Here is an 18,070-nt window from a genome sequence, read left to right on the forward strand (position 1 = left end):
CGTTCTGAGAAATTCTCGCAGCAGACTCAGTGACACCACTTTCGAAATGCAATTATTTTGCAAAATGAATAAAAATATTAATTAGCAAGTTATTTTCATTCATTTTCGAGTTTTATGCATTTATTTAATTCATTTTAAATAAAAAATGTTGGATTTTGTTATTACGTTTTTCAATTTTCTTTTTGAACTCACTAATAATACATTTCTGTCTTATACATTTTTTACTAAATACATTTTTACCTAGTACATTTTTTACTAAAATTATGTTTATGTCCGACCTTGTCAAACAACGCCTAGTCAAATCTCCAAGAACTTCAGAACTATTTGTGCTATTGAAAACTATTATAATTACTATTTTAACTCTTGAAAACTCGATGTATTAATTTAGCCACTGATACTAAAATTCGTTTACAAATTTTAATTATTTCGTTAGGCGGCAGAAATGTTCGGAAAATGATTTTCTTGCATGACTTCAGCATTAGCCATTTACAAATAAAACTGTAGACTGTTCTGTTTCAACTTATACTGCACATTCAATTATTTTTTACTAGCTCAAAGATCACAAAGCTATCTGAAACCCCGTTTTTGCTTTGTTTATGTTTGTGCTTTTAAAACGCGTTTCTATACAGTAAAACAATTTTAAATCAATGGTAATTTAAATAAATGAAAATAATAAACAAAAAATTAAAATCAATAGATAAAATTTCTTTTTCGTGCAAATCTATAAAAAGTTTGATATTAAAATTATATTTGATTTTAAAATTATATTATGCGATTATATTATAAAATTATATTACAATATTCGTCCGAATTTAAAAATAAATTAATGTCCATAACTTTCAAAATTAAAAATAATTAAATAAATAACAACAATTTTGCAAGAACATTAAAGAACGTAAGAATATTATTCAATAAAATTTTAGGTTACTTTGAATTTTCGATTTCCTAGAATTTTTAAAATAAGAACTTTTTATTTTTTACTCGTTACTTTTTTTTAAAATACTTGTACTTTTACGCGTTACTTTTTAAAAGTAACGTTTCCATATATGGAAGTGACCCATGGGCAGGCCCTTTCTCTTCTAAGAATTCTTGCTACAAACGACAACTGGCAATAGAACCTCAGTCCTTTACATCACTGAGTGCCTTGACCACTGAATTATCGCGGCTTTTATTACAAGTAAATTTTCATTTAATGGCATTAAGAATAAGTTTAAGAACTTAAGAATAAGTTTTAATTGAAGAGCTGAGTAGGTGAACATTTTGGTGAGTTTTACTATACTTTTTACAACACTATACTATAATATACTATAGTATACTTTCTTATTACTTCATTGAATCACAGTGGGTGTTTGGAAAAAGTCACGCATGGGCAAAATATCGCAGCTGAAGTTTAAAATAATTACTTAAAATGATGCAAAAAGAAAAAAGAATGCTATCGAATGCATGACACGAATAAAAAAAAATCAAATCACCTTTACCTTTTACAGTCTACAGATTTATAGAAATTAATATAATTTCATACGAAACTGCACTTTATATGAAATTTTGAATATTTCATATAAATATTTTCCACAGTGATCTGAAAGTAAGAGCAGTAGAAAGTCAAGCATCACAGATAAAGAAAGGATCTACAAGACTAGGAAAGAAAGGAGGGTGTCACTGTTTAGAAGGTCCAGGATAATACCAGCACTATTTAATAACATATTTTATTTAACAAAACAACATCAACAATGGTATACAATTAACAAGCAGACAAACATAACATCTTACATCCAGATCTCGTACGTAAAGCCAACTAATCTAGAAGTATTTGGGGGAGGTTATCCAATGGATGCGCGCATGCGCTAACATTTAAGTTTCAGTTCGTATTTCTAAAAGTTTCACTTCGGATTTTAACTTACCACAGAGGGTGTCAGCAGAGGATGAAAATGTCTTCGGATCATCCTGAGAGATGTTTTCCAGTACTAATACTACTTCTACCATATAAATTTAAACAGGAATCCCCACACTCTGATTTTATCAATACTGTTTCAAAGTTTCATTTAAAAAAACTCACCTTCTTCTTTTAGGAAAGTTTTGGATTTCTGCATGCATTCTATAGTTACATTATAAATTTATGACTTCAATAATTTAGCTTATAATTTCTATATTTTTTAGAAGTTATTTTTAGCAGTACGCTTATGATTTTTTACTTTATTTATATTTCTTTATTTTTAAATTATTATGGTTTTCAATACAGGGTAACAAAGACCCTCAAACTTTTCCAAAAAATTGACTTTTGAGACTTGACAATAAGAAGCCCTCAAAAGAATGATTTATTTTTAATTTCAAGAATGTTTAAATATTCTTCTAAAGTTCGTACTACTAAAGGATCAAAATTCTTGTAACCCGTGTTGAGGCCTTCTCTCTTCCAAGAAATATTGAAATTACTCGACTTCAAAGAGGTAGTAGGGCTACCAAAGCAGGGGAGCTCTGAAGAGGATCGAAATTGCGATGGCATGTCTCCATTTGCCTGAAAATTTTTTTTCAGGGAAACATAGAATAAACCATAAGTTTCTAATGCTGATTTCTTTCTTTTCAAAAATATCAAAATGCATGAAGCATGGTTACTCGGAATGACGCTTTGGGAAAGTCATAACCTATTTGCATATTGATACAAAACAGAATTTTGTTATGAATGGTATAGTATCCTCTGAACTAACCATTTGACGAAGATGCGACGTCCCTTTTATATATATATATATTTCAGAGTACGCTATATTGTGGGAGAATTCCTTCTTGTAAATCTCTCTCTCAACAACATTAGTAATTTAAAATTAAAGCTGTAAAAAAATTTTGTTCAGGCAAACACAGAGTAAACCATAAGTTTCTAATGCTGATTTTTATCTTTTCAGAAATATCAAAATGCATGAAGCATGGTTACTCGGAATGACGCTTTGGGAAAGTCATAACCTATTTGCATTTTGAAACAAAACAGAATTTTGTTATGTATGGTATAGTATCCTCTTAGCTAACCATTTGATGAAGATGCGACGTCCTTTTTATATATATATATATATTTCAGAGTACGCTACATTGTGGGAGAATTCCTTCTTGTAAATCTCTCTCAACAACATTAGTAATTTAAAATTAAAGCTGTAAAAAAATTTTGATCAGGCAAACATAGAGTAAACAATAAGTTTCTAATGCTGATTTTTTTCTTTTCAGAAATATCAAAATGCATGAAGCATGGTTACTCGGAATGACGCTTTGGGAAAGTCATTACCTATTTGCATTTTGATACAAAACAGAATTTCGTTATGAATGGCATAGTATCCTCTTAAGTAACCATTTGACGAAGATGCGAAATCCCTTTTATATATATATATTTCAGAGTACGCTATATTGTGGGAGAATTCCTTCTTGTAAATCTCTCTCTCAACAACATTAGTAATTTAAAATTAAAGCTGTAAAAAAATTTTGTTCAGGCAAACATAGAGTAAACGATAAGTTTCTAATGCTGATTTTTTTCTTTTCAGAAGTATCAAAATGCATGAAGCATGGTTACTCGGAATGACGCTTTGTGAAAGTCATAACCTATTTGCATTTTGATACAAAACAGAATTTTGTTATGAATGGTATAGTATCCTCTTAACTAATCATTTGACGAAGATGCGCCGGTCCTTTTATATATATATATATTTTATTGATGCTCTAATTGCAAGCAAAAATTTATTTTGATATTTTTTAACCATAAAAAAGCAGTTTAATAAATACTAAAAAAATTCAGTTCAATTTTCGGAATTATATTTGTACTAAAATAATAAATTCCAAAAAAATAGTTTGAAACATTTTTTTTTCATTCATATTTAAGAATTTTTTAATAACTGATTTCGTAAATTAAAGAAATTTCAATGGCAAATAATTGTTTCTCTTAGTTTAGTTCTAAATAACTGCAAATTTGAAAATTGTTTGGAAGTGAGCCGTGTGTACTGCTCATTGTTTGGAAGATTTTTACCTTTATCTGAGAAAAATACACCAGTGTTTCAGGATAACCATAAATTATTAAAATGCTAAAAGTAATATTTCTCAATATAATACAAAATAATGAAAACAGTATGAAAAATATGTTTAATAAAAATTATGCTTCAAAGGGTCCTAAAGCATTTTAAACTGTTTAATTGTAAGTGACAACATTCACTATTTGAACGAAATTGGTTGAATTTTCCGATCTGATAATAATCACTCGCCACGTGACAAGTGAACGAAAAAAAGTCTTAAATTAAACAAACACTTTTTCCATCGATTTATTTATTTGTTGATTTTTTAGTCGAATGATAAAAGTACATGAATGCAGTCTCTAGAAAACACAATTTACATTAAGCTGTCTAGATTCAAACTTCAGAATCCATCAATTTGTGGTTCACATTTTGAATGTTACCGTGAATGACCGAAATCAAGAGAATGTCGACTTTCTCCGATGAATGTCAACAATCACACATCACTAGAAAACACAATTTATTCGTTGAACATCTTTTGAAAATAGATTAGGAGAAACATGAGTGTTCGGAGTTAAATGCATACCTTAAGAAAGCATTGATGTAGGGCATACCGGGCAGTGGTACTGAACCTTAAAAAAACATCAGTGTAGAGTATACTGGGAAATTTTTTCTGGGCAGTGGCATCTATAGTATATAGTACCGACATTTACTAAAACGACTATTTGATTGTTAACATTCACCGGTTGAAATCAATTTCCGTCATTCACATACATATACATTAAATGTATTTTAGCTCCTTAAATATTTTTAAAGTTCCTTAAAGTTAGTATGTTTAACTAAATTTCGTCATATATTTATATTATTTTTATTGTTGAATTAACTTTTTATAGCCGCAAATTATTTCTAATATGATTTTTCTTTTAAAAATTTTAATTAAATCGAAGAATAAAAAAAGTTTGCAAAAAGTGGCTAATTAATGAAAAGAACCATCGATATCAGTCACCGACTCATTAGGCCAGAGGAAAAGTGGCCACTAAGTTATAAGGGTCTATCGGCCACTGGCTACTAACTGAATATTTAAATTTTCAGGTCTACTGAGTATTATAATTATGAAAAAGTGTTATTGCTAAATTTTCATTTCTCGAGAGCTATTTTGCCAATTCCTAACAAATTGTGGATAATTATCATTAATTATTACACCGTTTAAAATGATGTAAAATTTTTTGTATTTTACATAACTTTTTCGTACATTATTAAATTACATAAAAAAAATAATTAATGATTAAAAACTATTTATGGCTTGAAAACAAGTTATATATTTGTATGTTATTTTTTCAATTCGCTTAAACTGTTCCAAAGATTGGTAAATTATGCGAAAAATTAAATTAACATTAAGGAGTCCATGTTTTACAGATTCCAGAAACCATCATATTAGAAGGTAAAGTTCCTGAAGACGGGGAAATCCTGAATCTCCTAACCCAAAAATCCTATCCAGGATTTTTTAGGAGGATCCACTTAAAAAAAAACCTCTTTTCAAAATTTACTGTACTAGATAAATTACTTTTATTTCAAAAGCAAAATAATTGTTATTGTTTTTAAATAAAAAACTTTCGTTCAATTAAAGCTAAATTAACCTGATAATGATTAACATATTATGTAGTTTAAGTAAATTAACTTGATACATAAATTGAAATGCATTCAATTTGTTTTCGGAACAACCTATTGTATCTTTAACACATTGTTGACCGGTGTCAAGTTAACTCGTCTTTTCATGCCCAAACACTGCAGACTGATAACGAGTTAATTCGCCTTTGCACTTGCAATGTCGAGTTAACTCGTTATCTGTCAACAACGCTTGGGCATGAAATCAATGTTTAGAATGTTCTGCTTTACTTCCATATTCAATTACAAAATAATAACCGGTAACATGACACAATTTCTGTGTCTAGTTGTCAGTCAAAAAAGTATTAACAAACACAGAGATCTGGCATTATGAAGAACACATAGATGCTTGTGAAACCTGATAAATATTTTAAAATTTACATGTAATGATCAAGGTTTCTATTAACCAAAATTCCCTTACAAGAGCTCAAATTCTGATGGCAGATCAATTTTGTATTTTTAGAATATGGAGGTAGATTGTAGTGATTTAAATCATATTTACTATTTATTTTTTATCATTTATGAAGAAATATCATTTTTAATGGGACATCTTGCAAGTCTTGAAAAGATTATTGAATTTTTAAGACATAATTCATGGAACAACATTAATAAAACAAATTAGTCTTTAATTTTTTCGAATTGAATTAAGTTTTTAAATGAATTTTCGGATTTTAGATAATTTCTTTTTTGATGTGAGTAGAATTAATTGTAGAAATAGAGTTAACCTCTTTTTTTAAAGGAAAAAATTGTGAAAGGGCGAACTTTAAGTGGTAACTATATATCACTTGCTTAGTTGCAATGTAATTGCAATAGCTTTGTTGCAATATTTTAGTAAGATTTAGATTGCTACTCTATTCTTTTTATTGCTTAACGAGAAAGAGTGTTACACAAAAAAATTAAAATTACTCGATTTAAAGATACCAAAATTTATATTGTCTTAAAACAGATTTAGTTCCAAAGTCTATTAGGATACAATTTAAATTTAATCATTTTACAATTGCAACTTAATATACAATTTCGTTTTTTAAATTCTTATTCAACTTTTGGTTACCAAAAAATCAGTTAAATGTTTTTCACCAAACTGATTGTTTAGTAATATAACGTAAAGTTAATACTTTTTAGATAAAGGTAATACTTTTTTGCCATACTTTTTCAATTCCAACTAACAGCTTTGTGCTTATTACTTTAATTGTATATTTTAACTGGAAACAGTTTTATATCAAGCTGATTATATAAGTAAATATAACATGTTTACTGTTTAATAATTGCAAAACGATTAAGGTACAAGCCCTGTTTAATCTGTTTTTCATAAAATTTTACGTAATTAGGTAATATTTCTGGATTACCATAAAAATATGGAATACCACTTTTAGTTTTAAGCCCTTAATTTGGTATAACAATAATAATCAAATTTTAATAATAGTCAAGAATATTCAGAAAGGATGATAAATAAATATTACAAGTGAGTGATCTTGAAGCAATAAATAAATAAATAAAATGTAGGTAAAAAATACCTATACAATTTTGGTTAATTTTATGCTGATAAAGATCAAAAGAATTACGATTTTTGATAATTAAAATTCATACTATGTATTTTTCCAGTCAATAGGAATGTGTCTAGTCAATAGGAACATTAAAAATTTAGACCATTTTATTTACATGTATTACATTGAGAAACAAATACTTATTGCACCTATGAATTGCGAATTGATGAAACATATTGGTTCAAAAATTATACATTTTTTAAAAAAATAATTGCATTTTACATACTATAAAAGTTTTAAACAACGTTCATTGCAACGAATTTAAATGGTACTAAACTAAAACTAACGATAAAAAAGCGGAACGATACGTGGAGCCTGCATTTTACGGATCTGGATAAGACTTTATTTAACATGGCATAGTTAAGAAAGGTCTTATACAAAACTCTAATTCAACTTCTTAGCATTACGCTAACGATAAAAAAAAAGCAGAACGATGCGTGGAGATTAATAAGGCCTGGGTTTTACGGATCCGGATAAGACTTTATTTAACAAGGCATAGTTAAGCAAGGTTTTATACAAAACTCTCAAGCAGAACTTAATGCTGATGCCATTGCCACCATCAACGAGAGATACCCCAGCGATGAGTGGCTCCACCGATGGCTCTGCTGAGAGAGCTTCTGGACGAGCAGGCTCAGGTGTTTCCTCCAGATTTTTCCAACTCAAAAAGCCACTCAGTTCAAGCTCTGACAATTGCGATGGAGATATGTTCGCAATATACCTGGCTCTCCAAAGATATTAGAAAGACCTGAAAATAGATTTGTCCCCCTCATCGACTGCCAGACAGCAATTCACACGGTTTCAAAATATGTTCTACTCCCTACAGCCCTGAATTCAATTGTAAAAACATTATTAATGCTCTTCTGCCTGGTGGAAAGGAGATAACTCTCCAATGGATCCCCAGCCATTGTGGCTTCTGGGGTAATGAAAAGGCTGATAACCTTGCCATAGAGGCATCTCTATTGGAGCCCCTGTGTCGCCCACAAATTTGAGAAATGTTAAACAAATTGTGAAACTAAAGCTTCGAAGTCTCCGGGTTTCTTCCAACAGAGAGCAAGTTTCTGGTAAACCTTGGAAGAGCCTTCTGGCATCCTGTCTTCCGAAAAATCTCCCTAGAGCTATCGGTGTGAAGGGGCACGATTACTTACATGCGCACTTGCACCGTGTCGGTCTTTCAGGCTCTCCTAACTGTACTCTATGTACAAATAGGGGCCATATGAATGGCGGGCATCTATGGAACTGCTCTGCCCTCCAGGAGGCCCGTAATTCTTCTAGTTTCAAGACGCTCTCCGGCCCTGGAGATATTTCTTTGTTATATTGGACTGCAAAACTTCTCATGCTCGAGAGAGCAAATGATTGACGTAATTAAAAAAAAAAGAAAGAAAAAAAAGAAAACACAAAACTCTAATTTAACTTCTTAGCATTACGCTAACGATTAAAAAAAAAGTGGAACGATGCTTGGAGATTAGTAAGGCCTGTATTTTACGGATCTGGATAAGACTTTATTTAACATGGCATAGCTAAGCAAGATCTTATATAAAACTATAATTCAACTTCTTAGCATTACGCTAACGATAAAAAAGTGGAATTATCGAATGATGATTAACCGAGTAATGGTTTTTATGTCATGCTCAAGGTGTCAGGAAAAAATAACCAAATTTTACCACTTTTTCTATTAAACAGCATGGTAATAATATCATATTTTATTCTTAATTTTAGCAAAAGCCATTAACAAAGCGCTGATTTTCCCATAGAGCCATAAACACGGTAAATTTTACCATATTCAGGTAGTTTTGGCCATACTTTTTTAAAGTGAACTTATCTTATACTTTTGAATCATTTAGGTAGACTTTGAAAAACATATCGAATTCGAAATGATATTTTACAAATTGTGTCTAGGTGAAACAGCATTTTTCCTTTTTAAAAAAGAATAATTTTTTTCATCGCTTACAAGCAAATTATATTTGTTCAAAAAGCAAAATTAATTCTGACCAGCATGACATAATCCTAAATCAACCACAAAAGGTTAATGAAATAAATTGAGTGTGCAGTACTTACAGGTGGTGTATAAGTGACAGGTCTACCTCCACCATTATTTGATATAGGTTGTCCATTATCAGCTGGAAGTGTCGGAGCTATGAAATAAAAAGAAAGATAATAATATAAAGAAATCTTTGATATCTAAAAAATGGATTTGAATAATTTCATTATGCGCAAGAAAGGATATCACGCTGAATGACTTCTGTAATAATGATCGGATTTCCCCGGACAAAGTGTATGCTAATTAAATAGTGCAGACGATATTTTAAGTAAGAAAATCAGACGCAAAGATGTATTTTATCTGAATAAACATATCATTATGTCGAGGTTTGTATTTTTAACCATCAAAATACGAGTGAGGGAATATCCACAATCTGGAAAATATGGTCCCAATAGTTAAGACAAATGAGAAGTTCTTTAAATTAAGTTTATTTTTGCAGATTTCACTTTGTAATAAGTGTAATGAATTGAAACTATTATAAAATTCGTTTATCCAAAGATACGTATTAAAATTTTATAAGAAAACTAGTATTTAATATTTGAAATAAAACACTATCTGCAACGAGCTTTTAAAAATAAGAAGAAGAAAAATAATGCAGTTTTTTTAGGTATGACGTGATGGTTTTATCCATGAATAAAACTGTCAAGAAAAACCTCGCATGAGAGTTATTTTAGCTTGATAATATTTAAGAAATCATTAATCTTTATTCACTATTAACAAGAGAACAGCTCTTTCTTATTTTAAATATAGTTAATATACTTAATATTTATATAAATATTAAAACTTTCAAAAAAAGTATTTCATAATATTAATTTTTTTAAATTTTATCTATCATTAAATAAATACTTATAATTGCTTTTTTTATCAAAATGTCACACATAAATTCATACCAATTAAGATTTTTTTCTCTCATTGCATTTATTTACATATCAATTCATGTTTAATTTAAAATATATATATATATATATATATTTTACAAGGAAATTTATTTGGATAAACGAGCTAAGTTTTTCAATTCTCTTGAAAGTTTCAGAGATAATACAATGCACACAAAATGTGAAATTAACATAAGGGGCCGACTACAAATGCTTGAAGGGGCGGAGGGGGTCCGTGAAATTGGGACAGTTTGTGACAAGAAGGGAGGAGAGGGTACATTTTTGTTAAAATAAAAACATTTAAAGTCATGAAATAAAATATTTTTATACAATTTGTTTTTAAATGTTTTCATCAAAATAAGTACGTTAAGTCATTTTCATAGTTATTCTTGCATATGTCATAAAAATACATATTAAGTTTACAAATGAAATGTGATCTAAAACCCGGTGCTTTGTCTCTGAACTACTAGTATTATTCGCTAATGTAATTTAGCGTGACAAAAGGTTATTGTGAAATGTTACACTTTGTCACAAAGAGAAGACGGATAAAAAATATTGAAAACAAAGAGGGATATCATCTATTATCCCAAACTTCAGTCTGCTCTCCTGACTAAACAATACTGGGTCCATATTTTCCATTTAGCGGCTACACACCGTATTTTGCGAGTTAATGGAGATTCGTCAAAAAAAAAAAGGTTTGTTTAATCAGAGAAAGAATGTTTCTTTTTATTTATTTATTTGTTGTGTAATTTCGTAGATAGTACTAATTAATTAGCACATTTAAAATCAACCATTGACCATGAAACATAAAGATTAGAGCGTAAAAATCTAATCATTAAAATAGATTTATTTCTCCCCTCTCTGTACAATAATGGATAGATAGCTGGATCTTTGAAGTGTCCGCTACACTTATTTGAAACTGGCTTACCTTACTGCCCTGTATTGTGGTAAGCAAAGTCTGATAATCACTTAGGTTCAATAGGCCTCATGATTTTTTATTTGGCTTCAAATGTTTGTTACAAGTCATAAAAATTATAAATATCTTTCTTAATCTGACTATTTTTTAAATCGGAATAAAATTTACCCAAAAAATGCAATATTTCTTTCAAATTTTTTTCTCGTCGCGATGTAAAAATTGTAAAAATGAGTAGAATACAAGGGAAACGCATGCAGGCCATTATCTGTTTATTTATTTATTTTCGTGTTCAGACTGTACTTATAAGTAGGTTAATTTTGAAATATTTTGTAAGGTGCTGGAAAAATTTATCGAGACTTGTGCGCATATTTGTCTTAATCGGCAATATTGCGATAAAGCACAATTTATTAAAAGTTTACATTTCTAGTATTGTTTCCTGTTACAAGTTTTCGATATTTCCACGAGCATGCAGAAACATTTTATTGTCACATGGAAATCGTGGTGATTTTTTCTCACCGCTTCTAGTATTGTTTCCTGTTACAAGTTTTCGATATTTCCACGAGCATGCAGAAACATCTTATTGTTACATGGAAATCGTGGTGATTTTTTTCTCACCGCTTCTAGTATTGTTACAAGTTTTCGATATTTCCACGAGCATGCAGAAACATCTTATTGTCACATGGAAATCGTGGTGATTTTTTTCTTCCCGCTTCTAGTATTGTTTTCTGTTACAAGTTTTTGATATTTCCACGAGCATGCAGAAACATCTTATTGTCACATGGAAATCGTGATTTTTTCTCACCGCTTCTAGTATTGTTCCCTGTTACAAGTTTTCGATATTTCCACGAGCATGCAGGAACATCTTATTGTCACATGGAAATCATGGTGATTTTTTCTCACCGCTTCTAGTATTGTTTCCTGTTACAAGTTTTCGATATTTCCACGAGCATGCAGGAACATCTTATTGTCACATGGAAATCGTGGTGATTTTTTCTCACCGCTTCTAGTATTGGTTCCCGTTACAAGCTTTCGATATTTCCACGACCATGCAGGAACATCTTATTGTCACATGGAAATCGTGGTGATTTTTTCTCACCGCTAAAGAACTTTTTAAAACTTGGTTTGTATTGCACCACAAGCCTTTCAAATTATAAACTAATTCGGGATACAGTTTTTTTCGTAGGTTAAGTATACAAGCTGTTTCTTAATATGAATTTTGAGCGTGCTTGACAATAAGAGAAAAAAATGATGCACAAACAACCATTTCAACTTAGAGGAAACACAATCATAACCTTACAGAATCATGCGGGAATAATAACAACAAAAAATGGCCTATGGTACATCATGTATGATAAAGCATGTAGCTGTTTTTAGCCACGTTGAACTTCTCCCTATTTCTTTTGACCGTAATACAATTTTACATCTCTTCAGTATTAATTTCTTAGATTTCGATAGCCCCTAATTTTAATTTTTCTTCTTCTCATTTTTGACAAAAAATAAAAATTCAAGCATGGTCTTCACACAGTGACATATGTTTGGTGTTGAATTACAGTTTGGAGAGATTGTATGGCGCCAGCCATCTTTCATTGCAGGATTACTTGACAAACGTTTCCCTAATTAATTAAGTCTTTTTTCAGCAATTTGTTTTGAATCTCCCAACGGTATGTTTTCACTAATATCCTTCTTAAATGGCATCTTAACTACATATTTCCCATTAGTTTTTCGATAAAACGAATTTTCAAAAAGTTCGTTGCAATAATGAGTTTTTGTTTCGTTTACATCTTCAACTTCCCAAAAAGAATTCAATATCTTGCTTAGCGAATTAACCTCAGTTGACAAAAAACAGCGATTAAAATCTTTAGCTTCATTACTCGAAATTCTAATGCTTCCTGAAATCAAATATCCGAAACAACTATTTTGAAACAATAATTCATTATCTCCCTTAGGAAAATTTGCCATAGAGAGGCCTATGGTAATCTATGGCTGCCATAGAAATTTGTATGGCAAGGTACCATACGCCTATGGTTACCATAGAGATTTCTATGGCAAAACCCCATAAGCCTATGCCTACCATAGAAATTTGTATGACAAGATACCATAGGCCAATGGTAACCATAGAGACCTGTATGGCATTTATATGGCACGTCACCATTCTCCTATGTCAACCATAGAAATTTGTATGGCAGTATACCATTAGGCCAATGGAAACCATAAAGATTTGTATGGCAGTGTACCATAGGCCAATGGTAACCATAAGGATTTGTATGGCACGTCACAATTTGCCTATGGCAACCATAGAAATTTGTATGGCAGTATACCATAGGCCAATGGTAACCATAAAGATTTGCATGACCTGATCTAGATCCCCACCAACGAAACAACAACTCCTATATGGAGTCCTCAAAAACATCTTCTAAAAGAAATAAATATCCATTTTTTCACCCCGAAGTTAATTAAATTCAACATGTAATCCCACAAGGCATTCCTGATGAGTCTTTTCCGGCCTCCGGGAGGCCAATTTTCCCAATTTTAAGTGCTTGAAATCCGATGTTCCATTGATTTAGGCTTAGAGTATCAGACCGCCATATTAACGTGTCATCCACTACAAATGGAATCTTTCGCTAACTTTGGCTACTTATTTTAATATATTTTATCGATCTCATTCTTGGTCAAAAACATTTTATTGCAAACGCCTATGCGGTTAGCTATCTGAATTTATTAAGTTTTTAATTTCCGGCTGTCTGGTACTTTTATTATCTGTATCTTTTCAAAATATGTTGCGATTGGGTATAGGTTTTCGCTATGTTAAATTTTGCCATTTGTTAACGCTGACTTTGTACACTTATATTTCTTTCTCCCAACTGTTTCTGATTAAACGACATCCTTCTTTTTATTTTATCCCCTCCTTCTGATTTTGTATAAATTTTTAAAGTCACATCACTTTTCCATTATTAATGATGTTCTATTCCCCTTAGCAATTTGTAAACAATCTTCATGATGAAAAACGCAGTTAAGTACTTATCATCACGCCAGATCCATCATTTCCTTAATAATTAAAATTTTTTAATTCTTTTAACTTGTTCGGTGACAATTTCATTTTTCCGACAATTTCATTCAATAAAATGAAATTGTCACCGAACAAGTTAAAAGAATTAAAAAATTTTAATTATTAAAGAAATGATGGATCTGGCGTGATGATTAGTACTTAACTGCGTTTTTCATATATTAATATCAAAGTCAGTGTTTACATTCACATTAGTTTTTGATTTTAATTCCACTTAGGCTCTTGCAATGCTTTTTCACATTATCTTACTTATGTTAGGGCTTTATATTTTTATTTTGTGTTTAATTTTTGATTGCCATTAAATTGTTTTTTATCATGTCTCTGTGTTTTACTATATTACAACTAATATTTCTTAGGTATCCACATATATTTGTACAATGTTCTGTTACATATTTATACATAGCTTAGGGTCATCACTTAACTAGATTTGCTGGATAACTGGTTGACAATTGTTTTGCTTCAATATCATCAACGGAACAGTCCCTGGCCATATCATCTGCTGCTGTTACCAAAAAATGCTTTTAACAATTTAAAATCTTTTCTCAAGTTTACAACTTCTTCGCCATAGCGATTCGCTATACCCAATTAATTTTTATTTACTATCCCTGACCAAGTGTCAATTTGTCAATAGCAATTATTAATTTTACCAATTTTAATCATGTCTTAAACATGTTTTGTATTTCCCAATATTTCTATATTGCGTTCTCTTTTCTAACTGTGCCTAACACAACTCAAATTAAATTTTCTGAGTTTTATATCCCTCACTAGTAGGGGATCAACTAATTTAGCCTGGTTTCTATTCTTAGCTTTTCATAGTATAATACCATCTTCTTTATACATAAAATTTTGTTCACAATGCACCACTGGTTGCACTGTTACATATTCGGCTTTTGTCCCGTTTGGTGTATTTTAAACTAATTTCGCTTCGACCACCGGCCCCACTCTTTATCTTTTGAGTTTTCATAGTATTTTATTGTTTTAGTATTCTGTTTAATTTTTAGTTTCGTATCACATATCAAAATTTAAAAATTTTTCATACTTGCTCCGACCATCGGACCATTATTGGTTCCTCTAATATCTGACGCTTATCTAACTAATTATGATACCAATCAATCATATTTATACTCGCTCCGCCCTCCGGACCCACTTTCTATTTTCTTGTTTTTTACAGTTTTAACAAATATTGGTTGCCTGTACTCAATATATTTTGTTCCTAATCAACATAACCAATATTTTCCCCATTCACTCCGACCACCGGACCCATTTTCTAACTGTTAGTTTCAACCGTTTAAAATTTAATTGAATAAGAACAACATTCAGATAGGATTCTGCAAGCAAACAGGGGAAGTTTATCAAAGAAATTTTAGAAAAAGCTTTCTTTATAAATATTCATTCTACAATTATTAAGTTTTGCATTTTTAATATCCATTGTGAAAGATTCTTTTAAGTAATTATTTTTTGATGTATGGTAAAATATCAACGAGAAATGTTGCCATAGCTGTAGGTCAAAGGTGTACCATAGCCTATGTAAAAATATTTCTTCATAAGCTGTAGCACATCTTAGTTTTATGGCAAAAATTTGCCACATAAAACAAAGCCATAGGATATTCCTATGGGGTTTTGCCAATGGTAAAATTTTGCCATAAATGTATGGCAAAAATTTGCCATATAAAAAAAATGTCATGGGATATTCCTATGGGGTTTTGCCTATGGCAAAACTTTGCCAAACACTTTTGGAACACTTTCCCCATAGGAATATCCTATGGAATTTTTTATGGCAAACCTATGGCAAATTTTCCTAAGGGCTCCTAAACGTATTTTATCATTCTTCAAAAAATCAAAACATAATTCAACACCCAATAACAAATCCACTTTTTTCGCTATATAAAATTCGTCATCAGCTAACTTGATCCCTTTAGGAATATTCAAAGTCGAAATATTAATTGACTTGGGGGGCATCACGTCAGTTATTTTGGGAACAACAAGTAACTCAACTTCCCATTCCGAATCATTTTCTAAATTCGACAATCGAGTTTTGATTTGCGATTTTACATTCAAAGAAACATCACTGATTCCACTTGAGACATTTTTATTTTGACTAAAGCCTTGTTTCGGATTAAATGGAGAAGTAGCAGCCAATGAATACTTACTCTCCTGCACAGGTTGTGATTGGAAAGCAGATGGTGGCTCGAACATAATGGAATTGGGGGCAGCAAGTGAAGGAGTCACTCCTTGATTTAGGTTTTGTGATCCACCATGTCGTTTTCTCTCATTTGCTTTATCAAATGGTTCTGTTGGATATGCTAAACTCTCTAACCCAGGAGTGTTGTTGATCATGTGATATGATATCCATTATTTGTCAGAAAAAATATAATATGCATAGGTCGCTGGTTCGACTGACCAACTGTACGGTCCCGTGATAGCTCAATAGTTAAAATTGAAGGTAATGCGGACTGTATGTAATAGTTGACAAATATTTATTTAACAAATGTAATTAATTAGTTCACGCATAAACTTGCATTAGAGAGCGACCATACGCTCTTAACAATTCAATCAACAAGAGCAAGAGCGAGTAGTTCAAAGGGTTACATTATGATGAAAGATGGCTGGCGCCATACAATCTCGCCAAACGGTAATTCAACACCAAACAACCTACATAAAAAATATAAAAAAATTTTAAAAAAAATCGCGTTTTGAAAAAAAAAGATTTTGTTTATTTATCATTTTATTTTATTTGGAAATTTCATTATTGTTAAATAAAATTTTAAAAAAATTTCTGATAATTTAAAGTTAGAATTAGCATTTGTTAACATATTAAAAATTACACACTCATTTTTTTAATACTTAAATAATACATAAACTATTTCACGATACATAGCGATTTTTTTTTACATTTTCTGATAATTCAAAAGTCAAAATTATAAACATACTAAAATTTTTTATTAGATGTACTGATATTGAAGGCAACTTTTAAAAAAATTAAACTTACTGTCACGGTTGTTACATTACAGTCTGAAAAATTATTTTTAATTATTCAAAAATAGTAATTATATAGGATATTCGTAAAGAGCGTTTGGCATAATGTTAATTAAAAACTATTATTTATTCTAAACTCACTTTGAAAGTGATCATTAAGACCTAAGCCATTTTATTATAATCTCAAAATTAATGACAATAGTAAGACAACAATTATTAAGAACTGTACAAGTGGGCGATAGATTTTATTGCGTTAAATAAGCAATCTTATCAATTAATGTGATAAAATTGTTAACTATTAATCATGTTGATTGGGAGTTATTCATGTTGATTTTGGAGACATTGTTTTTCAGGGGATAGAGCGCTCGCTTTCAGATGAAGTGACCCAGGTTCGAATCCCAGTGGTAGCTGGTTGATAGGAATTCTGCTCCCGGATCGCACCGACCACAGTGCCAAAGTAAAATATCCTCAGTGGTAAACGGATCTTGGATTAGAATCCACTTGGCGTTGGGCTAACCGTGGGAGGTTTTCCTGTCCATATAACGGACAAATGCGGGTTAATTCCATAAAAAAAGTCCTTCACTGAACCTAGCTTGCTCTAATGCTTGACACGGGAGTTCCCTTGTTTTCTGGGTTCAAAATTACAAGGTCACGGAGTTGAGCAATGAAAGTTGTAGACTCAGAATTGGATCGGCTGTTCAACGCCGGTTATAAAATTAAATAAAACTAATCATTTTAATTAGATTAGTGCTTTCATCCAAATATCAGATTTGTATCAGGGTGCGTAGCCAAATCTTTGAATCAAAAATAAGCCCTTTTTAAAAACTTTTCAAGCACTTTACAAAAATTTTTAAGCACTCAAAAAATTCATATTCAAGCAATGATATTATTGAAAAACAAAAACTTTTTATAAACAGTTTTAACGTTTAAAAAAAAAAAAAAAAAAAAAAAAAAAAAAAAAAAAAAAAAAAAAAAAAAAAAAAAAAAAAAAAAAAAAAAAAAAAAAAAAAAAAAA

General features: G+C 30.6%; 1 protein-coding gene across 2 annotated transcripts in view; it reads right to left on the reverse strand.

Moving 5' to 3' along the window:
- Positions 1–18,070, reverse strand: part of LOC107454254 (retinoid X receptor ultraspiracle) — a 150,790-nt gene that overhangs the window by 37,320 nt on the left and 95,400 nt on the right. For both annotated transcript variants that reach the window (XM_016071379.3, XM_016071378.3), the window contains exon 2: positions 9,242–9,318. In XM_016071379.3, the coding sequence (XP_015926865.1) occupies positions 9,242–9,318 (77 nt within the window). The remainder of the gene's footprint in view (positions 1–9,241; positions 9,319–18,070) is intronic.

The sequence above is a fragment of the Parasteatoda tepidariorum genome, chromosome X1 (genome assembly GCF_043381705.1).
Source record: "Parasteatoda tepidariorum isolate YZ-2023 chromosome X1, CAS_Ptep_4.0, whole genome shotgun sequence".
In the NCBI taxonomy this organism is placed as follows: domain Eukaryota; kingdom Metazoa; phylum Arthropoda; class Arachnida; order Araneae; family Theridiidae; genus Parasteatoda; species Parasteatoda tepidariorum.